General features: G+C 51.7%; 1 protein-coding gene across 2 annotated transcripts in view; it reads right to left on the bottom strand.

The window, feature by feature from the left end:
- MGAT5B (alpha-1,6-mannosylglycoprotein 6-beta-N-acetylglucosaminyltransferase B) overlaps positions 1-20,752 on the bottom strand; it is a 72,453-nt gene that overhangs the window by 12,063 nt on the left and 39,638 nt on the right. Inside the window, exons 4-12 of one of the 2 annotated variants that reach the window (XM_083874576.1) lie at positions 20,405-20,517; positions 18,794-18,867; positions 17,201-17,371; positions 16,235-16,399; positions 14,839-15,008; positions 5,635-5,766; positions 4,134-4,267; positions 2,493-2,629; positions 63-218 (exon numbers count right to left, since the gene is read on the bottom strand). In XM_083874576.1, the coding sequence (XP_083730702.1) occupies positions 63-218; positions 2,493-2,629; positions 4,134-4,267; positions 5,635-5,766; positions 14,839-15,008; positions 16,235-16,399; positions 17,201-17,371; positions 18,794-18,867; positions 20,405-20,517 (1,252 nt within the window). The remainder of the gene's footprint in view (positions 1-62; positions 219-2,492; positions 2,630-4,133; positions 4,268-5,634; positions 5,767-14,838; positions 15,009-16,234; positions 16,400-17,200; positions 17,372-18,793; positions 18,868-20,404; positions 20,518-20,752) is intronic. The other variant, XM_083874577.1, reaches the window with a different exon arrangement.

Here is a 20,752-nt window from a genome sequence, read left to right as displayed (position 1 = left end):
GCTGGGAGTGCCTGCAATCCTGGGAGGGGCAGGGGACAGAGTCCTGGAGTGCCCTCACCCACCTTTGCCTTCCTCAGCAGCTGCTGGAACTCGTGCTGGGGCAGCAGCCCGTGGTTCTTCACGAAGGCTGGCACCTCGGGTGGCCTCTGTGTCTCATAGTAAACTGTGCCATGGATCTCCATGTACTTGTTGAGGATGGCCAGGAACTTCTCCTTGCCCTGGGGAGGAAGGCAGATGTGAACTACACCAAAGGATGGATCTGACCTCTCCCCTCCCACGGTTATGGGGGAAGTTAATGCTCAAACTGCTGTCCCAGAGCACCTGCCATGCTTCAGGCTGACCCACAGCAAAATCCCCACCTGCCCCTCCTCATTCCTTGGAAACACATCCTGGACTGCCCCAGGCTCCTGGTGAGCCCAACTGGCTGCAGGATCCATCTCTCTGATCATCAAGTTCCTGCCTTCCCTGTCCCCTCCATGGCAACTTCCACTCTGGAGCTGCTGAATTAAAGGCTTTAGAGGGTTCAGAAGGAGCCTATTTGCCTCTTATTCCAAGTAACAAGTTCCTAAGATTTTCTCATTCAGATTTAATCCTGTTTCACTACCTGGAAAATGAAGGGGGTCATCAGTTTTCTTCTCTTGGAGGTTTCCCTTCTTTTGCTCCAAAGCAAAAGATTTTTATTTTAAGAATTTCTCTACTGCAGATATTTTTTTGCTTGAAAAAACCACAAAGGGCCCATCCTTTGGATGCTGGATTTTCCAGTGCTGCAACAGCCCCAAAAGAGCAAAGACCAGGGGGAATAAGGAGTTATAAATGGGGAATTTGAGAAAACTCTGTATGTTGCCTTAAAGCCTCCTCAAATGCTGTATTTCTGCCCTCAGCCATGGATCCCTGGAATTCTCCAAGGCTCTAAGGCTCTCCCAGCTTATTAAAACTTCAGCTCCTTTTGTGAGCCAGAGGCAAGAAGTTCAGAGGGGTAGGAAATGAGAAATAAAGGGAAGGGAGGTTTAATGAAATGTTTCTAAATGTCAAAAACATTCTGCTCTGGAGAGGGTGTTTGGTCCAAAGCTGGTAAATAAGCAAATGGCTCCAGAAGATGGAGAGGTGGTCTTTGCCTTTCTAGACCTCAAAATCACTCAAAATAAGGAAAAAAAAAAAAAAAAAAAAAAAAAAAAAAAAAAAAAAAAAAAAAAAACACCAACTTTCTATTCTCTTTTTTATGTACCATGGAGTGGTACAAGATGGGAAGCAAAGGCCAGGCAGCCTTGGCCTCAAGGAACCAGCAAGGCCCAGCCCCAGCCTCTTCACCCAGGAATAAATGACCTCAAACTTGCAGTTTGGGGAAAACTGATGTTGTTTGTGAGTTCTGACTCAAAACAGCAAATGCCTGTAGCACTCGGGGTGGAGGGAAATGTCCATTCTGGGGGTTTAACTCTCTTTAGTGCCTTCCCAAATTACCTTAACTAAGCTCCAAGGAAACTTCTGGATAAGAAAGGGCAGGGGAATGGTAGAAAAATAAGACAAGATGTTGCAGTTCTCCTAAAATGAGATTTAGGGGCTCTCAGTAGGGCTTTTTGGGAGCCCCCCGAGCCAGGCAGAGGCAGAGAGGGATTTGCTCTCAGACCTGGGGAGTGATGGAAAACCCACAAACACCAGTAAAGAGGAGATGTCGTGGCTGGATCCTGGCTCACCACAAGCATCCCTGCTAATTAGCAGCTGCTAATCAGGAAAGCTGGGAAGGGGAGGAGGTACAGCCCCCACTGCATCAACCCACATCAATCCCAGCAGCTCCAGAGGACCAAACCCACATCAAGGCAAAGTCGACTCTGACAAAAACCTTTCCTCTCCCCACACGAGGCGCAGAGGCAAAGCCCAGCAGCAGCTGGTGTGGTACAGTACCTGCAACTGGAGCAGCCCCAGGCAGTGCACAGAGGGAAAAATAGAAATAAATCAACAGACAATGAGAATTAGCTCCTTTTTACAGCCCTGGAAGGAAAAGCAGCTTGCTAGCTCTGGATAAGATGGGGAGAGCAGGCACAGCCCCTCTGGAGATGCAGGGGGATGTTTTGGGGGCTGGAGGGGCTGTCCCCATGCAGTGACCCACCCCTCTCCCCCAGGTGTTCCAGGCTCAGGGAGCAGGACCCCTTTTCACAGGGTGCTTGAAAGCAGACACAGACTATCCCCATCATAATGCAGCAATCACTGCAATTAATTAGTAGCAATCATTATAATTAACGACATAAAATCATTGATACAAAATCCTCAGCCTCAGAGCCTGCTGGGAGGAAGCATCACACAGAGCAAAGAGCAGGGAGTGGCATCCCACCAGTTTGTTGGAGGCTCTGGATGTGCCACATCCCTCCCCCAGGACCGGGACAAGGATGATCCTCCACAAACACACCCAGACCTGCACCTCCACTGCTCAGGGTGAGAGCCAGAGGCTGCCTCTGCCCACCCCTGCCTGCCTGGCTTGTCCCCAGCAGCCCCAGGACACTGACCTTCCAGATGCTGGCCTCCTTGCCATACACCACGGCCATGCTGCTCACTTTGTTGGCCTTGATGAGCTGCTTCTCCGTCTGGTTGAGCTCCTCTGACACAAAGCCCATGAAGGAGTTGTCAGGGGTGTGAGCTGTGGGCACCAAGGGAAGGAGACACGTGGCTGGACAGATGTTTTTGGGATGTCCCCAGGGTTGGGGATACAGCCTGAGATGAGCCCAGGCTCCAGAGCCTTGCTGGAGTGTGGAGGAAAATGGAGCTTGAATCCCTATCCAAGCAGCTGATGGAATCCAGGCTTCAGAACCCACTCGAGCAGCTCTTCACACAGTGAGGTGTTTTTAGGCTGCCAGGGGGGTTTATCCAGCCAGGAAAAAGCAATGCTTTGGGACAGCAGCCAGTGGGACATTGGGCTCCTTTCAGACATGGACTTCTCCCATCCATGCCACAGGCAAATCCCAACCACTGAGCTGCTCTCACCTTCAGAATGCCAGCTGGAAGCAAACCAGGCTGTGCAACCAACACCACCCCAGCTGGAAGCTGCTGGCTGTGCCCTGACTGTGCTGGGCCAGTGGAAGCATCCTGGTCTCTGTCCCTGGATCCTTCTGTAGCCCAGGAGGTGGCCCAGCAGAAGCTCCTTGCGGGGAGGGGGAAGCAGGAGTGGAGCTGGGTAGGACAATACTGCCCGAGCATCACCTCATGGAGGATCTCAGAGCCCCAGAACCACCTGGCAGGGCACCACTGATGCCTTAAGTTTTTAGCTTTTATATTTTTCAGATCCTGTACTGCATTAGGGTATAACTCTGAACTCCATATAGGGTGTTAGTTAACTCTTCACATTTTGGTCAGACAAAACAATCCTTCCAGGCCTGAGAACCAAGGCCACAATCACCACCTCAGGCCCCTAAAGTATAAACAAAAGTGAATTGGAGGGGAGCAAACTGGGGGAATGTGACTTCATTACCTGAAGCTGTAATTGGAGGATTAACCCTGATATGCAAATAAACCAAACTTATATCTGTCTGTAGAACTCATGACCATTGTCCATCTTGGGTGTAGCCTCTGCAAGGCTTTGCACTCCCCAAGGTGTATCTATTGAAGGCCTTTAATAAATACCCACTTTATTCTCTAACTCTGTCTCACCTCTGCTCTAGTGATGCCTTGGGAAGGCTGACCTGAAACAGAGACTGGACAGAGCTAGAGAATAAAGTAGGTATTTATTGAAAGGCTTTTAGAATACACCTTGGGCAGGACAGGGCCTGACCAGGGCTACACCAAAGGTGGACTAAGAAAAGTCATAAAATGGCTGACTGGTCATGAGGTCTCCCACTTTTATAAGTTTTGGTCCATTTGCATATTGGGGTTTAATTGTCTTATTACAGCTCCAGGTTGTGAGGTCCCATCCTTCTTGTTCCTCCCTTCAGCCGCCCTTGTTTGTGCTTTTGGGCCTGAAAGTTGTCCTTGGTGTGCAGCAGGAAAAGGATTTGTTTTGTGTCCCTGCTCTGTGAAGAGAGTTTACTAGCACTTAATATGAGGCTCAGAACTGCACCCCTGGACAGCACAGAACCTGAAATACATGAAAGATAAAACTTAAGGCATCAGTAGGTGGCCACTCCAGGCTTAGCCCTTGCATGACTTACGGAACATGGTCATGAACTGTGTGGGCTGCAGGTTCCAGTAGCCCCAGTTGGTGCGGTACCCGCGCAGCGTGGCGTACTCCTCGTGATTGTAGGCCGGCTCTGTCCCAAATGTGTCGATGACCCGGACACGGCACCTGCAGAGCACACACAGCCTGGGCACACCTGCTGTCCCCAGGAGCCTTGTCCCTCACCTGCACCCGGAGCAGAGGGTGCAGCAGCATCCCAAGGAGCCCTTCTCAACACTGCCTGACAGGACAATTTCCCTTTGCAGGACTGTCCTGGGTTGTAGTGTAGGATGTGCCCAAAGTATTTATTCTACCACCATCCTCATGAGCTGTTGGAACCAGGTGGGGCAGTGTTTTCCTAGGCCCCCTCCCTCTGGGCTGTCTTCTGTTAATGGGCCCATCAATGCCTTGCCCAGGACTCACAGGGAACTCCCTCCAGGAGCTCTCTCTGTTTAATGGGCCATCAAGGAGCCACTGCACGACTCCTCATCCCATTGGGAGATGCTCCCAATGCCCAGGGGGAGGAGCCAAGCATTCCCACCTGGAGAGAATCTGGGATTTGGGACAGGACAGGCAGCCCTTACTCACTGGATTTCCAGAGGACAAGAGCTACCAGACCTTTCTACAGGATCACTGCTTCAACAAGACCACTTCATCTAGACTGCTACCACCACCCTAACTAACAGGGCGTCAGGTTGTATTCTGACTCTGCCAGGGGTCTTTTGTACTATTGCATTTTATTTATTTTATTTTACCTTCTTTCTACTAAATTGTATTTCTGACTTGGAGCCTCTCACTGGTTTTGCTTTCAAACCAGTACAAGGACCCTCAGCTCCCTGACAGCTGTGAGAATGATGTACCTCCCTCAAAGGCTTATTAATGCCTTTCCCAATATCCTGGGAATGCTGAGGCAGGCACTACCAGCACAAGGCTGAGGAGAGAAGAGGAACAATAAGCAAGGGAAGAACAAAACAAGCTGAATGCAAGAGCAAATGCATTTATAATAAAAGCAATAACGCAGCTTGTCATTTTTCTCTCTAATAAAATTGTGTAGGATAGTGGAAGAGATGGGAAAAAACGTAATAAATAGCAGGTCTATCAGCACTAAATTAAATTGCAGATTTTCCTGGCTGGTGATGTACCAGGGGACGATGACATTTGTCTTGATGCTCAAGGAGCCAGGGACAGGGCTCCTTACAAATTCCCAAGGCTCACACTCCCCTCCATGCTGTGCCCACCCCTGGCTGCAAGAATGGAAGCACACATTGCAGGCACGTGCAAGGTTTGGTCTTTTCCCACCTCTCTCTTTTAATGAGCTTTTATCCTAAATGTGTGTTTGCCTTGTGCCATGGCAGCAGGGGACACAACAAGGCACCAGCCAGGCAAAAATCAAACGTAAAATCAAAGGGTCTGGCTCCTCAGATTGGTCATTAGCATTACTCTTTGCTTGCTAATTAATGAAATGGAGAACAAGAGCAGGCAGTGGCTTTGCTTACCTGTATTTCTTAAAGGAGAGCCCCATGTGCTGCTTCATCTGCTGGAGGCCGTGGTAGTCGGTGTAAATCAGGTCGAAAGGCAGAGGACTGGTCAAGGGGCAGTTCCCCCGTCCTGGAGGCACCCCTAATTGACTGGGGAGAGGCAGGAGGGATCAGCCCCCAGCAGCACCAAAGCCGTGCAGCACAAACACTCCTCTCCCTGCTGGGCATTGAGCAGGAGCCATCAAACAGCTCCTCTTTGATGGAGGGGGAGGCAGATCATTCTCCTCACCCCAGTTTTTATTTCCCAGGCCAAAGATCTGGAGAGTCCTGGTCCCTCCCCATCTTTGCACCTGCTCCAGCTGGGTTCCTGCTCCTCCCACATGGACTGTGAGGCACAGCATTCCCAGCCAGGGCTCACCAGCATCCCAGTCACCACATACCCTCTCTTGGACCTCTCTTGTTGAAGACACCAGATTTCGTTTACTTTCAGTGCAGTCACACCAGTGAGACTTGTAAAGCCACATCTTTCCTCTCCTCCCTGCCTGCAAGGCTCCCAGCTGAGCCCAAAGCTCCCTGTTCGCAGCTCCACATCCCTCTCAGCACACCCTGGAATGTTTCTCTTATTCCAGTCCTTACCCACCACACCCCAGAGCACTCTCAGCTTCTCCCTGACCCTGCTGGCAATGCCTGTCCTTGGATATTCGCCACATTTCATTCATATTTCTCACTTTCAGTCCCATTTTTGAAATAATTTCATAAAATGGGGAGGTGGGCCCTGGGTCTTACTCAGGGGGTTTCCAGCCAGTTCCTTACAAACAGTCACACAGCCCCTCTTCCCTCCTTCAGTGGATAAAATGTGTTATGAAAGCCCAGATAAACTCCACTGACTGCAATCTCTTTATCAAGACCATCAGTTACCTCGCTGCCAGGGTGAGATGTGATTAATTCAGCAAGATACAGGGCTGGTAAACCTGTGGTGTGTCTCCTTCCATTTCCAATTACCTCTGTGAACTGATGAATCCCTCTCTCCAAAGCTGTTCCACCAAGTGTACCACTGATGTCAGCCTGACAGCCCATCTGCTTGTCTGGACCATGTTTCCTCCTTCTCAGAAAAAAAAAAAAACCACCCTGTGACACCTTCCAGCTTCAGCAGGTTTCTCAAAAATCCATGTTGCTTGTACTTGTGATTTCCCACTGCCAGTTTGCTCAGAGGCTGATTCACTCTGCGGTTTTAATGCTCTTGTATTTTGTTTTTCCTCCTAAAGATGATAATTCCTCATCCTCATAACTCCACTCACACCCAAAAAGCAACAGCATCCTCATGGAATACCAAACTGCTGAGCTGATTTGGTCCACCCAGGCTGTCTCACTCCCACCACGCAGTTGTCCCATTTCGTTCTCAGTCCTTCCAACAAGGCTGAGGAATTCCTGTTTTATTTCACAAGTCTGAGCTCAGACACTGTGAAATCTCACCCTTAGCTCCTGCCTGCCAGGACGTCTGTCTTTGTTTTCTTCTGGGCTCTTCACTTACTCCGAACCCCTGTTTGGAGATGGGAATTTATCCCAGCCATGCCTGTAGGTATTTTCTCTTCTTTAAGGTCAGGTTTTACACCACCAGGCTTCAAATCTTCCCTTCTCTGTGACCTCTCTTACTGGTTCTCTTAATTTCTCTGCATTTTCCCCTCTGAACCTGAGAATTCCCTTTCCAGCCCTACCTGGGGTTTATCTGTTCCTCAGCTGAAGCTCAAAAGGACACACAGCCCCAGGTACCACCCTCTGAGGAGCACTTCCATAAGTCCTCACCCCTTGCTGAGCCCTTCAGCATTTCACCTATCAATCCCATGACTGTTTCCAGAGGAAATTAATGACTTTCCCATCCGGGGAAAGCCAAGGGACAAAATTATCACAAGTATTTGCTCTCCCTAACATCAGAAGGGGCCACACAGAGCCAGAAATTAGTTGGCCATAAGAAATATGATAAAGGGCCTTGGCTGGCTCCTGGCCACACCTCACTCTTCATCCGAACCTGATCTGGTGGAAGATGCACCTGCTCATTGCAGGGGTTTGGACCAGAGGACCTTTAAAAGATCCCTCTGAACTCAGACTCTTCTTTGACTCTGATATGGTTCCAAATCCTTGAACACTGAGCACCAAGATCCTTCTTTCAGCCCCATCCCAACCTGACACCAGTGAAGGGTCACCCCAAACTCCTGACCGTGACAAGGACTCCAGAAAATGTGTAAATGTGGAACAACCTTGCTGGCCAAAGCCAGGAAAAACAGAGAATTTCGATTTAGGATGAAGAGCTGCTTTTGCAGCTGCTTCATTGCTCTTGTCACAAGGAATCTCAGCACCAGCTCAGGGCAGCCTGGCCAGGGATGCCGCAGGAAGAACAGGTTGCAGTTTCGTCACTTTTATGCACAATTTTACATGACAGGACTGATTGGGAAGATGGCAGGAATAGAAAGGCTCTCACCTCCCACAGCCACCTCGGTACAATAAATAGGGCACCGAGGAGACTCAACCTCCCAGGAAGGCTGAAGGGGAATTTTTAAGCCAGGATTTTGTAGATATGGAATTCTAAACAACACATTTGCTCACACAGTGCTGCTTTTTCCTCAGTCATCAAACAGTGATTTACACCAACCTGCACTGTGGTGGAACCAATCCATAAACCTTGTATTTAACTAAAAATCCCCAAACCATTGCACTGTGCTTGCAGCACACACCATCCTCTGGCTGCTTCGTGTCACACAGGCCACTGCACTACAAAATAATCTGTAATTTAAGGAAGCCCTAACCAAGCTTGACGAGGGGCTGCAGGAGGCAGCAATTAGTGTAACTCATACTGAAGCCTCCAAAAAAGTTCCCACCACTTGGCCAGAGCGGGTCTGACTCTCCCAGCTCCCATCAGCACCGCAATCTGCCACACATCCCCTCTCCAGGTGCTCAGGACTTGCCACATCCATTTATACTCCCTGTGCCATGGCTACGTGGTTGGAATAGCTCTGAGAGCAGGAGCAGTGGCTTTGAGCAGAATATCTCTTCATTTAGCCCCCTTATCCTCCCTAAACACTTCATAACCACTGATTTTAATATTCCACTCATGCAAATCCAGCCTGCACCTCTGAGATGGGGGTGGGGGGAGAATTTTTTTTTTCTTCTTCCTCCTTATTTAAACATTCTTTATTCAGGCTTTCATCATTTGCCAGTTAAGTCAACTAATTTTCTACTAAACCCAATTTCACTCATGGCTGGAGTGCAATTTCCCTGATTTTTCCTTGTGCCATGTACTATTAATGGCGCTTGAAATTACGCAAATAAAATTGATGAGCGCAAATGCCGCCTTCGCCGCCAGCCCAGCCCGGGGACCTGCCGTGGAAACCACCCCATCCCAGGCCCTCCCAGATCAGCCACGGGTGGTGACCAGCTCAGCACCCCTGGCTGGTGATCCAGAGGCTCATCCCATCCCAAATCCCAGATCAGAGCGTCGGCTGAGCCCTGGCTCCTCTCTGGGAGGGAGCAGCCGGAGCAGCTCTGATCCAAGTGGCTGCCGAGCTCTTCTCTCCGCCAGCTGCCTCCACCAGCTGTGCCTACTCCAGAATAAATCTCCAGCAGCTTCTTGTCCTGCTATTCTCCTCTCAGAGGTACTTCAATCAGCCAGGGGACTGTCCCCTCCCTGGGCATGGTGCAGGCGCTCTGGAGTCAGATGACTGCAGGGTTATCTTTACATCCCATTGACCTATTTTCAAATTAGCCCGACGTTTCTTTCCACATTATCACTCCTGGTGCTGAGCAGTCCAGCACTAAATGGATCTCATGGGCATCTCCTGGCAGCCTGGGCTAATATTGTGTATTATATTTAATTGCATCTTCTCTGCCCACATCTGCTGCCCTCAGCAAAGCTGAGAGCAGAGCAGGGATCCTGTCCTCGCTGCTCCCTCGCCTTCTCCACGGCTGCAAGAGCCCAGTAGGCACTGGGATGTTATCCAGGGATGAAAGGTGCCAGAGCCAGGCCTGAGCAGCTCACAAGGCTCTGTGACAACCCCATCACAAGCAACAAGTGCAAATCTAAGCCCACAAAATGAACATCCTACTGCCTGCCCTCTGCTCCCAGCTCTTCCCCCTGCTGGAACAAACACTCACTGGAAATGAGGATTTCCAAGCAATTTCAGCACCTGCAATGGTCTCACTTTTGCAGGGTGCACCTGAACTGTTTCTCTGGTCCATCACTAACCTTGTATGACACAGCCCTACCCATCCAGGGGGGAAGTTCAGTAATCCATTTATTTATTTTCAATAAGTGAATTATCTCCATCCTGGAGATGCACAGGATGGTGCCAGAACAAACACTTCTTTCTGGTCACAGGTACAGCAAATACGAAGGAACTTCCCAGGAAAGGAGAAATCAGTACCTGGATTCCTGCAGGGAGCAGCAGAAAGGGAGCACTCACATGCTGGTGGTGCCTGGGCAGACCCTGGGACAGATGGGCTGTTCTGCTGTCCCAGCTGCTCCAGCAGCTCCAAAAAAAGAAGAAATTCTCCCCTGTGAGGGTGGTGAGGCCCTGGCAGAGGCTGCCCAGAGAAGCTGTGGCTGCCCCATCCATGGGAGTGTCCAAGGCCAGGTTGGAGTTGAGTACCAGGAGCACCTGATGCTCCATTAAAGGCTGAATGTTCCTCCTCACCAGTGCAGAGCTGATTATCCACAGCCTTTCCATGCAGCTCCATCAGGATCACATGGAACTGGCCACTTCTGGCTGTTTCCACAAGCAGTTCCTTTCTCTCCCACACAACAGCAGGACTGGTTCTGCCAGCTGGTGAGTGGAGTGAAGCCAGAGCCTGGGCATGGCTCAGGTTTTCATGTGAACAGATGCAAGACAGAAAGATGGCTTTTATCTGCCAGGAGACAATTAGAAATGTGCTTTCTGGACATGGTGTTTCCATCTGAATGCCCTTTTTGCAGCCTGAGCACACCTCAGTGAGGGTGGAAAGCACAGGAAAGGCACAGCTCTCGCTGTGTGCCAGGCACTGAGGGGAGAGTGGGAGCACTGGGAGCAGAGCCTCGTCCCACCACAGCCCCAGGGCTCCATCCAGCCCACCCCAGCACAGGAGGGTGGCTCAGCACCCAAATCACACACAGGGAAAGGGCTGCAGCACGGGATACAGGCACGTGCTGCAAATCCAGTGCTTTGCCAGGACTAGAATTAAGAGTCCAGAACTTGACACAGGAGCAATTAAGCTCCGGGAACACTTTGTAAAGCCCTGACCCCAAGAGGCATCAAATCCCATTTTCTTCGACTTTCTGTCCTGCTTTATGAGCAGTTAATTTCAAGGGGACCATTGAGTAAAGCACCTTTCAGTGCTTTTCTGAAGTCCCCAGCAGCTCAGGGCTCTGCAGCCCCTTCTCCCCCAGCCCCAGAAAAGCAGCTGGATGTGCCAAGATGACCAACCCCACAGCTCAAGGATGAGGGTAGGAGCAGGAGCTTCCAGGAGTGACCCTTGTGCTGCTTCTCCCAGGGAAAAAGGCTGAGAGGATCCTTCCTGCCTGACCCCTGGGCATGGGTGCTCCAGAGGAGAAGCCTCAGCTTACTAAAGCTTTTTTTCTTTTTTTGTGGGCACAGCCATTGCTCCAAAGTGCTGCTTGTAATTTTCCAGCATCTACTCATGAGCTGCCTCATTAACAACCCAACTCAGAGCTTTCAGGCACTTCCCACTCCTCCCCTAGCAAGCAACAACACCAACACTGGCCTGGATTCTCACCTCCCTGCAAGCACTTTTGGGTTCTCAACACAGCACTGGGGGTCTTCAGCAAGAATCAAGTGTTGACATTCAAATTTGGGATGTTTCTTCCCTCCCTGCTTCAAGACAAGGCTCGAAATGCTGCTGGCTGCCCACCCAGCACAAATCTCAGAGAGAAAACAGTTTCTGGCTCCCTGCTCCAGCTCAGCAGTTCATTTTCCTCCTGGGAAGATGCACATGGGAACATGGAATGGTTTGAGTTGGAAGGGAACAGATAACCCCATGTTTCACCCCTTGCCTCTCCAGAGGCACCAGAAGCAGCTCACAAATTCACTGGCAGTTCAAAGGAGAACAAACACCTGCACTTAGCTCACCTACAGGAGAAAAAATAGCCCCTGGTAGGACTCTGCAGTGGAATTCACAGATCTTTAGAGTCTGTAGTGGGTAAAAGATAACCCAAATAAACTGGCCCTGTAAAACCAGGGCTGAGCTCCATGGCTGTGATCTCAGACCTCACAGGGACATTTGGACAGCACCAAGCTGAGGCAGGGATGAAGCCTGCAGATTCCCTGGGCTCCTTCTCTTTGTTCCAGATTAGCATCGGTCCCTAAACCACAGGAAGAACCATTTGATATTCCTGCCCCTCAGTGCTGGGCAGGGAGAGGCGCCCAACACACATGGCCACACTCACTCCCAACATGATTTCACCCCTAGCCCTCCATCACCAGCTTTTTTGACCAGTGCCTCACTTCTCCTCCTTCATTTTCCTGATCCTCAGCCCTCCTGACCCAATCCAGACCCAATCCATGCACTGCTGCATTGCAATCAATACAGATGCTAATCATGAACAGCTCTTCAGATAACCACTGGCTGAAGTGTATGCAGGCAAATCTTCCAGTGATCCCTTGCCAATGATCAATACACGCAGAAAAAGCAGCTCAGAAATTTGAAGAGACAAAAAAAAAAGAAAGACAAAAAAAAAAAAAAAAAAAAAAAAAATAATAATAAAAAAAAAAAAATCAGGATAGAGGTTAATCTGTGCTGAATAATTTATGGGCTCCAGTGAAGGCTTTGCTGGGCTGGAGCAACCACAGCTCCCAGGCATGAAAAGAGAAAAGAGCAGGGGTTGCCAAAGAAAAATACACAAGAATGGATTCAACGTTTCACACTGTTGGAGCAAAATATCCCCAAACCCACCCCAACACTACTGCCTGTCCTGCTGCAAGGTCAGAAAGCGACACTCAGGATGGGAGAGGACAAATTCAGGCCCAGTCTACAGAGGCACAAAACTTTGCTGCTTCAGGAAGGTGCAGGGGGCAGGAGGGATAAGGAATCAGAGTGCCTGGGCTGCCACTTTCCCAGTGACAGGGATTTAACTTTGCTGCATCCCTGCAGCCCAGCTCCAGCCCTTTGTGCATCCCTGACTCTCTGCAACTGCTTCCCAAATCTGTGGCTACAGGTAAAACCCCCACCAGGCTTTAAGGAAGAGCCCAAGATTAAGTCTGAGCACACCTCGGGACTAATTACACATGTTCTGCTAAGCCTCCCACTCGCTCCTGGTCAGGCAAAAGCTTTTCCCAGCACTCCTCAGAGGCACAGCCCAGCAGCAGGGATGTCACTGAGAGCTCTGCAGGCACAGACCAGGATTGCTGGCACCACTCAGTCCTCCCCTAACACAGAACATCTGCCCCCCTCATGCCACCCACATTAACCCATCTCTTGATGGGCTGCACGAAGGTGCCAGTGGTGATACTCCAAGCCCTGGGCTTGGTCCCCAAAGGGACAGAAGGGACGTGGTTACATCCCCAGGTCCTGCCTCCACTCACTCCAGCTCATTAGTATGAAAGTGAGCACTTGGTGTGGGTGTCCAGCATTTAAAACATCACTGGAGCCAGGCACAGGACACTTGCTCGGGGAGATGGGGACACTTTCTGGGACACAGAGAAGATGTGCAGCCCCAGCCCGGCTCGCTCACTTCCCATCTCAGCTACAAAGGGGAAGAGACGGAGCTGCCGTTCCCAGGCATCCCAAGGGACACATCCAAATCCATGTCAGGAGAGGAGCTCTCATCGCTGCCAAGCCACGTGGAAGCTCCAAGGCTTCTGGCAAAGACAAAATACTACAGGCAGCAGGGCAGCCCTCACCAGAGTCACTCACAGAGGGAAAGGGGTGCTGCAAAACCACCCCCTGGGACTCTGGCAGCTCCTTCCCCCCCCGAACAACCACCGTGAGGTTCGTCACTAAAAAACACAAACAAGAACTGCACAACAACAACAACACCACAACCTTCCCAGCCATTAACTCCTTTCATCCTTGAGTACATGGGAATAATTTAGAAGAGGAGATGCTGCCTCTTGCATTAGGACTGGCAGTATTTTGGTTTGGTTTTGTGTTTGTTTGGGTTTTTAAAAGTTAATCAATTAGGAGTTAATTCCATTCATCAATTCTGAATGCTGCAGGGGCTGGGTTGAGGGTGTTTGCTGTTCTTCTCCAGGATTGTTGGGTCTTTTTCACTCCTTTTTCCTCATGGCTCATTATGTGGCCAGTGCTGGCTTAGCATCTCCCACAGCCTGCCCAGTCCCTGAGGCAGCTTCAGGCTCTTCTTGATTTATAACCCGTCTAATTTGCAATTTCCCTGGTACTTGCCCTCCACTCGGGATGTCCCCAAACATTATGAGGTGACAGAAGGCAGCCCAGTAATAACACAACGGCATCAGCAGAGAGGAACAGGACCCACTATTATCTTCTCCCTCTTTTTCCATCTCATGTTGGTCCCTCTTGGAGACACTCACCCTGTGTTGCCCCATGTCCCACAGTAGAAAGAGCCAATCCTTCTATGGGAAGTGCCTCCAGCAGCAGCAAATCCCCCCACAGATGCCCAAGTCACCTCCAGCACCTCCTGAGGAGGGACAACTTGGGGGCCACCACCCCCTGCAAGGGATGCAGCTCCCACTTGGCAGCCACCCCACTGCTTCCCTTGTGGTGGAGCAGGGAGAGAGGAGGGAAGGAAGCACAGTCACTGCTCAAACAACAGCAGCAAAGCCCCTGAGGGGGATGAGTGCAGCCATGCAGGGTGGGAAGAGGCAGTGACCTGCAGCACACCTGCATCCTGCAGCCACATGGCCACTGGCCCAGCAGAGAGCAGTGGGGTGGGAAAGGGAGCTTTCCTGTGGTCAGCTCCAGACTGGTGTCAGGGGACACAGGTGATGCTGTGTGCTGGCAGCAGGGAACCATTCTGCTCAGAGCCAGCACTGAAGCCACAGGGCAGAGCCCCGCTCCAGATATGTCCACATCAGCTCCATGCAAAGCATCACTTTACACCAGTCCTTCCCAGTTTGCTGGGATGTAGAAGGATGGGATCTCTCTGAGCTGGTGGCACAGCACAGCACCAGCATTGTCTGAGACATAGCTGGGCAAAGAGCCTCCCCCAGCCTTTTCAGACCTGGTGCTTCCACCCAAGACCTCGATGCAACCAGCACCCACCTCTGTAGCTCCTTCAGGGAGACGGTGACCCTGAGGCTGTGTCCCAGCATGAAGAGGGCAGCCAGAATGTCAGCCCACTGCACCATCTCACCCAGGGGGCCTCCCTTCAGCACCCGTGGGCTGAAAACGTCCCCCGACTCCTCCGTCAGGAAGCCAATGTGGATCAGGATCTGCAGAGACAAGGACAGGGGTCAGCACTGGGGAAAGGGACAGTTTGGGTTATCCAGCCCAGAATGACTTATGGTCCTTGATTCCTCCAGCTCCTTTGCAGGCTGTAATTACTCAGGAAAGCTCAGTCAGGTGTGCAGACAAATGATCTATGTCCAATTAGCACAGAGCCAGTGGTCAGGGCTTGGAAGGTCCCTTTGACTGCCACTCTGTGTCCTGGGGCCTGGCTTGTGTTCCCCAGGTACATCACAGTCTGAACCATGGGCTGGAGCTGGACTTCCCAGAACACAGGGGCCAAAGGAAAAGGCATAACAAAATCACCAACAGGAGGGCCAGGAACCTCAGCTTATCCTCAAAGGAGACCTGTCAGACTCCAATGGCAGCTGGACACCATCTCCACCCACCAGGACCTGTTTCCAAAATCCACCCCAGCAACGTCAGTCCTGCCACACCCCAAATGCCTGTGTGTGAAGGCCCAGGGGCCTGACACCAAGGTTATTGTGCCTCAGCCCCTCCATGGCTGAGAGACACCAGGAGAAACAACACCCCTCTACATAAGGATGAGGAAAACCTTCCTCCCACAGGCCTTTGCAGCCACATGTTAATACCTCTTGGGTTTTGTTGTTTCATTGGTTTGTTATATTTGTATCAGCCTATTCAGCCCCCATTCACCATATATACACCCCTCCTAGAATGTTTTCCCTTCCCTTGAACCCCATTGGCTCTGTATTGCCACAGTACCCCACCCCTGTGATCCTATTAGTCCCCCTGGTACCTATTTACCCCTCTGCACCACTTTTCCCCATCCCTACTGGACACTGACCTCAGAATCACCCAATTTGTCTGGTTTATAACCCTGTGCCCTCGGCCCGATCTCTGCTCTCATCCCTGGTCTACATAGAGGTTATAGACCAGGGAGTTTTTATCTCTGCCCTGGAATAAAACAGCACTGGGATCTCCAAATGGGAACCCATCTCCTCACCTTTATCACCAGCCTTTCATTAGGGGAGTGCTCTGGGCTGGGAAAGCGCAGAACATGCTCAGGACATGCCCATGGTGTGCACAACACAACGCAACGCAACGCAACACAACACAACACCTCTGGAGTCATGTCCATGCACAACAAACCAACCCTACAGACCCACACCCTTCCACAAATGAATTTTCCTCCCATCCCAGCTGTCCTCAGGCTCAGCTGCCCCATCTGTTGCCCGAGGACTCCCCATACGTGTTTCTGGTCCCGCTGCCGTCCCGCCAGCTTCTGCTCCAGGCGCCGCGCCGCCCGCAGCCACTGCTGGGCCAGGTGCCGGATCCTCTTCTTCATGAAGCTCAGGGACTCCTTGCCCGTGCCAATGAGCTCCAGCAGGCGGGCCAGGTCCCTCCGGAAAGCTGCCTAGGGAAGGAGCAAACTCTGCACGGTGAGTGTAGGGAAAGCAGCTGCCAGAGGAGCCCCTGGGCTGCCCCGCGCCCTGGGGGAGGTTTGCCCATCTCAGCAGAGGGGTCTGAGTCCTTCCTGCTCCCCTGGAGGTGTCACAGCTCCTCCACTTCATGCCCCAAATCCCAGACGGATCCCACTGCACCCAGGGCTTCTCATGAGAGCCCAGATTCCTCAGCAGGGGAAAGGCATGGATGTGCTGGAGTGGGTCCGGAGGAGGCCACAAAAATGATTAGAGGGATGAAGCATTTCTGCTGTGGAGACACACTGAGGGAGCTGGGGGTGCTCAGCCTGGACAAGAGAAGGCTCCAGAGAGATCTTCTTGCAACCTTTCAATACTTATAGGGGTTCATAAAAAGACAGGGACAGACTTTTTAGCAGGGCCTGTTGCAACAGGACAAGGAGCAATGGCTTTAAACTAAGAGAGTTGACTCAGACTAGCTATAAAGAGGAAACTTTTCATGGTGAGGGTGATAAAACACTGGCACAGGTTGCAAAGAGGGGTGGTGGATGCTCCATCCCTTGAAACATTCAAGGCCAGGCAGGGCAGGGCGAGGAACGACCTGTTCTACTGCAAGGTGTCCCTGCCCATAAAGATCCCTTCCAACCCCAACCAACCACCCTGTGATTCTACAAAAACTCACGAGAGGCATCAGGGCCCTGCTGACACTGAATGTTTATTTCCAGCAGCCTCCACACCAAACCTTCCCCCAAAATCCATCCCCTGGCTTGGCAGAAGCCAGGCTGGGCCCACCTTACCTGTGCCCGTGGTGGTGGTGGCGGTGAGGGCACGGCCACTGTCCTGTTTCTCCAGGGCAGGGGGGGACAGAACCACTCGACCTCGCTGAGGTAGATGAGGAAGGAGCACTCGGTGCCGTCCACGCCAAAAAAGGCGTAGCAGGGGTCAGAGGTCCAGCGGGCCCTCATCCACTGCAAGGGGCAAAGAAATAATGAGGGGCTTGCAGAGGGGATGTGCCAGCCCTGCCAGCTGCCCCTGATGTGGAAAAGCTCTGCTCTCCATCCCCTTTCTCTGTCTGGGAGATAAAAATGAAGGGTAGAGGGTGGAGAAACCAAGCAAACCCAGCCCCAGTGCCACGGGGCTGATGTTCACCCACTCAGTGCCTCCAGGGAAGAGCCAGGAGGGTTTGCTGGGGGCTCCCTGGGTTTTTAGCACTGGTTCCAGCCTTCCCTGGGGGCACAGCCATTGATCCCCAGGAAATGATGCACCACAGGGATTTCTTCTGGCTGGCTTTGCTGGGGAGCTGCTGATCTCACCACCCCTGGAGTAGCAGGGCAGGGAGACAGATCTGCCAGCAGTCCCCAGGGATGATTTCACACCGAGGAGAATAACCAGGGACCAGAGCAGCGATTTATCATCCCCCACAACGGCTCTTGCCAGCCTCTTCCTAATTCAACTACAAAAACAAATCTGCTCAGGGACAGGTTGCTGTGCCCAATCTGTAAAGCACAGCAATCACCAGGAGGGGAGATGGGATTACAGCCTTCCACAATTGCATTACATCCTGAATTTACTCAAATCGTGGAAGGAAAGGATGGCTAACACCCGTGGAAGTGGAAAATCCAGTCCCCCATATCATTTTCTTATACCCTTCAACATCTTTTCAGGGAGACTCAGGCCTGCAGAAGCCTGAGCTTGAAGCAGGCTGGGAAGAGGAGGGAAAAGGGTAATGATTTTAATTAGTTGATGTAAATATGCTCTCTGACAAAGCCATCATGCCCTGGGCCAAGTGCCAGGCTGCATTCTGGTGTGAAGAGCAGGTTGGGTCGGGCAGGACACCCGATTTGAGATGGAGGTCCTGGCCACCTGAACAAGGTGCTGCTGCTCTGGGCAGTGCTGGACTTATTCCCCAGGCACCAGGGAATGCTCCAGATATTCAGAGATGATATGACAGGGCTTCCTCCTCACTGTGCTCCTGGCATTAAACACACAAACTGCAGGCAGGGAGGGCAAAGGTGGTCCCACAGCTGATTCTGCTGTAGTCTGTGGCTTCAGTGCTTTGTACCACTGCAGCTAAAGGTACATTTGGGGAGGGTGTTATTGGGAAAAACAATCCCATTCCTATAGCAAAGGCTGCCAGAGAAGGTTGGACACTTCCCTTGTGTTTTCTTTTCAAAGCAGAGCCCTGCTTTGCTTTCCACACCTTTGGCTCTGCTCCTCCTCCTTCAATGGCTGCACTTTTCCAATATTAACAAATATTTCATTCTGTAAAACATCCCATTCCAGTTTAACCTTCCAGTTTAACCCCCAGGGTCTCTGCTTTGGGCCCTTCCCCTCCCAGCAACTTCCACCCCAGCTGGAGACCCTCTCCCAGACAGGGAACCCTGACTCACCTCCACCTTCCCAGCACAGTCGGGGAACTTGGGGTCCCTGGGCACCTCACACTGATCCCTCCTGCCTTCCATCACTGCAGAGAGACAATTTGGGCATGAGGAGAGCTGGGGCATGACAGAGGAGCAGCTAGAAATGCTGTGAGGGGATGGGATGGGATGGGATGGGATGGGATGGGATGGGATGGGATGGGATGGGGTGGGATGGGGTGGGATGGGGTGGGATGGGGTGGGATGGGGTGGGATGGGGTGGGATGGGATGGGATGGGATGGGATGGGATGGGATGGGATGGGGTGGGATGGGATGGGATGGGGTGGGATGGGATGGGATGGGATGGGATGGGATGGGATGGGATGGGATGGGGTGGGATGGGATGGGATGGGGTGGGATGGGGTGGGATGGGATGGGATGGGGTGGGATGGGGTGGGATGGGGTGGGATGGGATGGGATGGGATGGGATGGGATGGGATGGGATGGGATGGGATGGGATGGGGTGGGATGGGATGGGATGGGGTGGGATGGGATGGGACTGGGATGGGATGGGATGGGATGGGGTGGGGTGGGATGGGATGGGATGGGATGGGATGGGATGGGATGGGATGGGGTGGGGTGGGATGGGATGGGGTGGGATGGGATGGGGTGGGATGGGATGGGATGGGATGGGATGGGATGGGATGGGATGGGATGGGATGGGATGCAATGGGGCTGGCAGACAGAATGTTCATTGGTGCCACAGCTGGGCTGGCAGACAGCCCCATCCCACTGGATGGAGCAGGACATCAAGATGTGAAGCATCTTCAGCATCTTTCCCAAATCAGGGAAGAAATAGAGGAAACCACCCTGTTTCAATGGCAGGAATGTCCCCTTCCCTAAATCTCAGCAGGTCCATTTCCAGCCCTTCCCTGTGCCCTCTGCCTGGTCCAGACCCCAAGTTCCACCTATCCCCACTCTTGTAAGCAGGCTGCAGGATATAGGGAAGTACTTGACAGACTTTACACTGTAAACTTGCAATAACAACTGTCCTGCTGAGCTGCTGGAAGAAGACTCAGCCCCCAAGGTGAGTTCTAGAATGAGCCATAAAATGCTTTAAAAGGCGTCAGAATCTTTTTTCCCTCTGTGGTTGGGTCAATAAAAGCCACCACCCCTCCTCCAAGCCCTCCTTTGCCCATAATTGAAAGGCATGAGGTGCAAGAGGCAGTGGAATAATCTACTGCCTAAACCCCAAGCACTATGCAGGCATGTAGGGAAACATCTGCAGAGCCCAGCTGCCCTCCCAGCAGTGCCACAGTGGGATGGGAATGTCTCTCCTGGGGCTGAATCCCAGCCCCTGTGAATTTGGATCCAAAGAGCCAAATTTTTCTATCCAGGTGCTTGTGCTGGCACTGCTTCTCACCTTCAATTTTGCATTTAATTCCCTGGCATTTATTCCAGACAACCATTCAGATTTGTCACCACTTGTTCCCCTGGCAGGCACGAGGTTCCCAAGGAAGGCAGCCCCAAGATCAGCCTCCATTTCTGGGGCTTTTACCAAATTTGTCATGGTTGGATCTTCCCATGGGCACAGCAAAACACAAGAGGGGGTTTGGGGCACGGGGACCCCCAGGGCCACTCACCCTTCCCATTGAGGAGGCTGTTCCTGAGGATCTGATCCACCTTCACTGCAATGTCCGACACGTTCTGAGCGATGGCCTGGATCCTCTCCATCAACCCAGCTGCTGGCTGGAACCTGGGGAAGCAACCAAAGTAACCCTGAGTGTAGGGATGCAATCCCCACATCCCCAGCAGGTGTTTCCAAACAGGGAAAGAGTTCCAGTTTACCTCTGACATTTTATGAAGTTTACCTGGATTCTTCCGTACCTTTCTGACAAGGATTGGCTCAAGGCCAATAGAGAAACATCTACTGGATCTTGTCACTGTTCCTCAAACCCTGTGTCCCTCTCTATGGGCTCTCAGCCAGGTTA

The sequence above is a fragment of the Zosterops lateralis genome (genome assembly GCF_965231275.1).
Source record: "Zosterops lateralis genome assembly, chromosome: 18".
NCBI lineage: Eukaryota > Metazoa > Chordata > Aves > Passeriformes > Zosteropidae > Zosterops > Zosterops lateralis.
The sequence above is the reverse complement of the archived record's forward strand: the minus strand, read 5'-3'. Positions and strand labels throughout refer to the sequence as shown.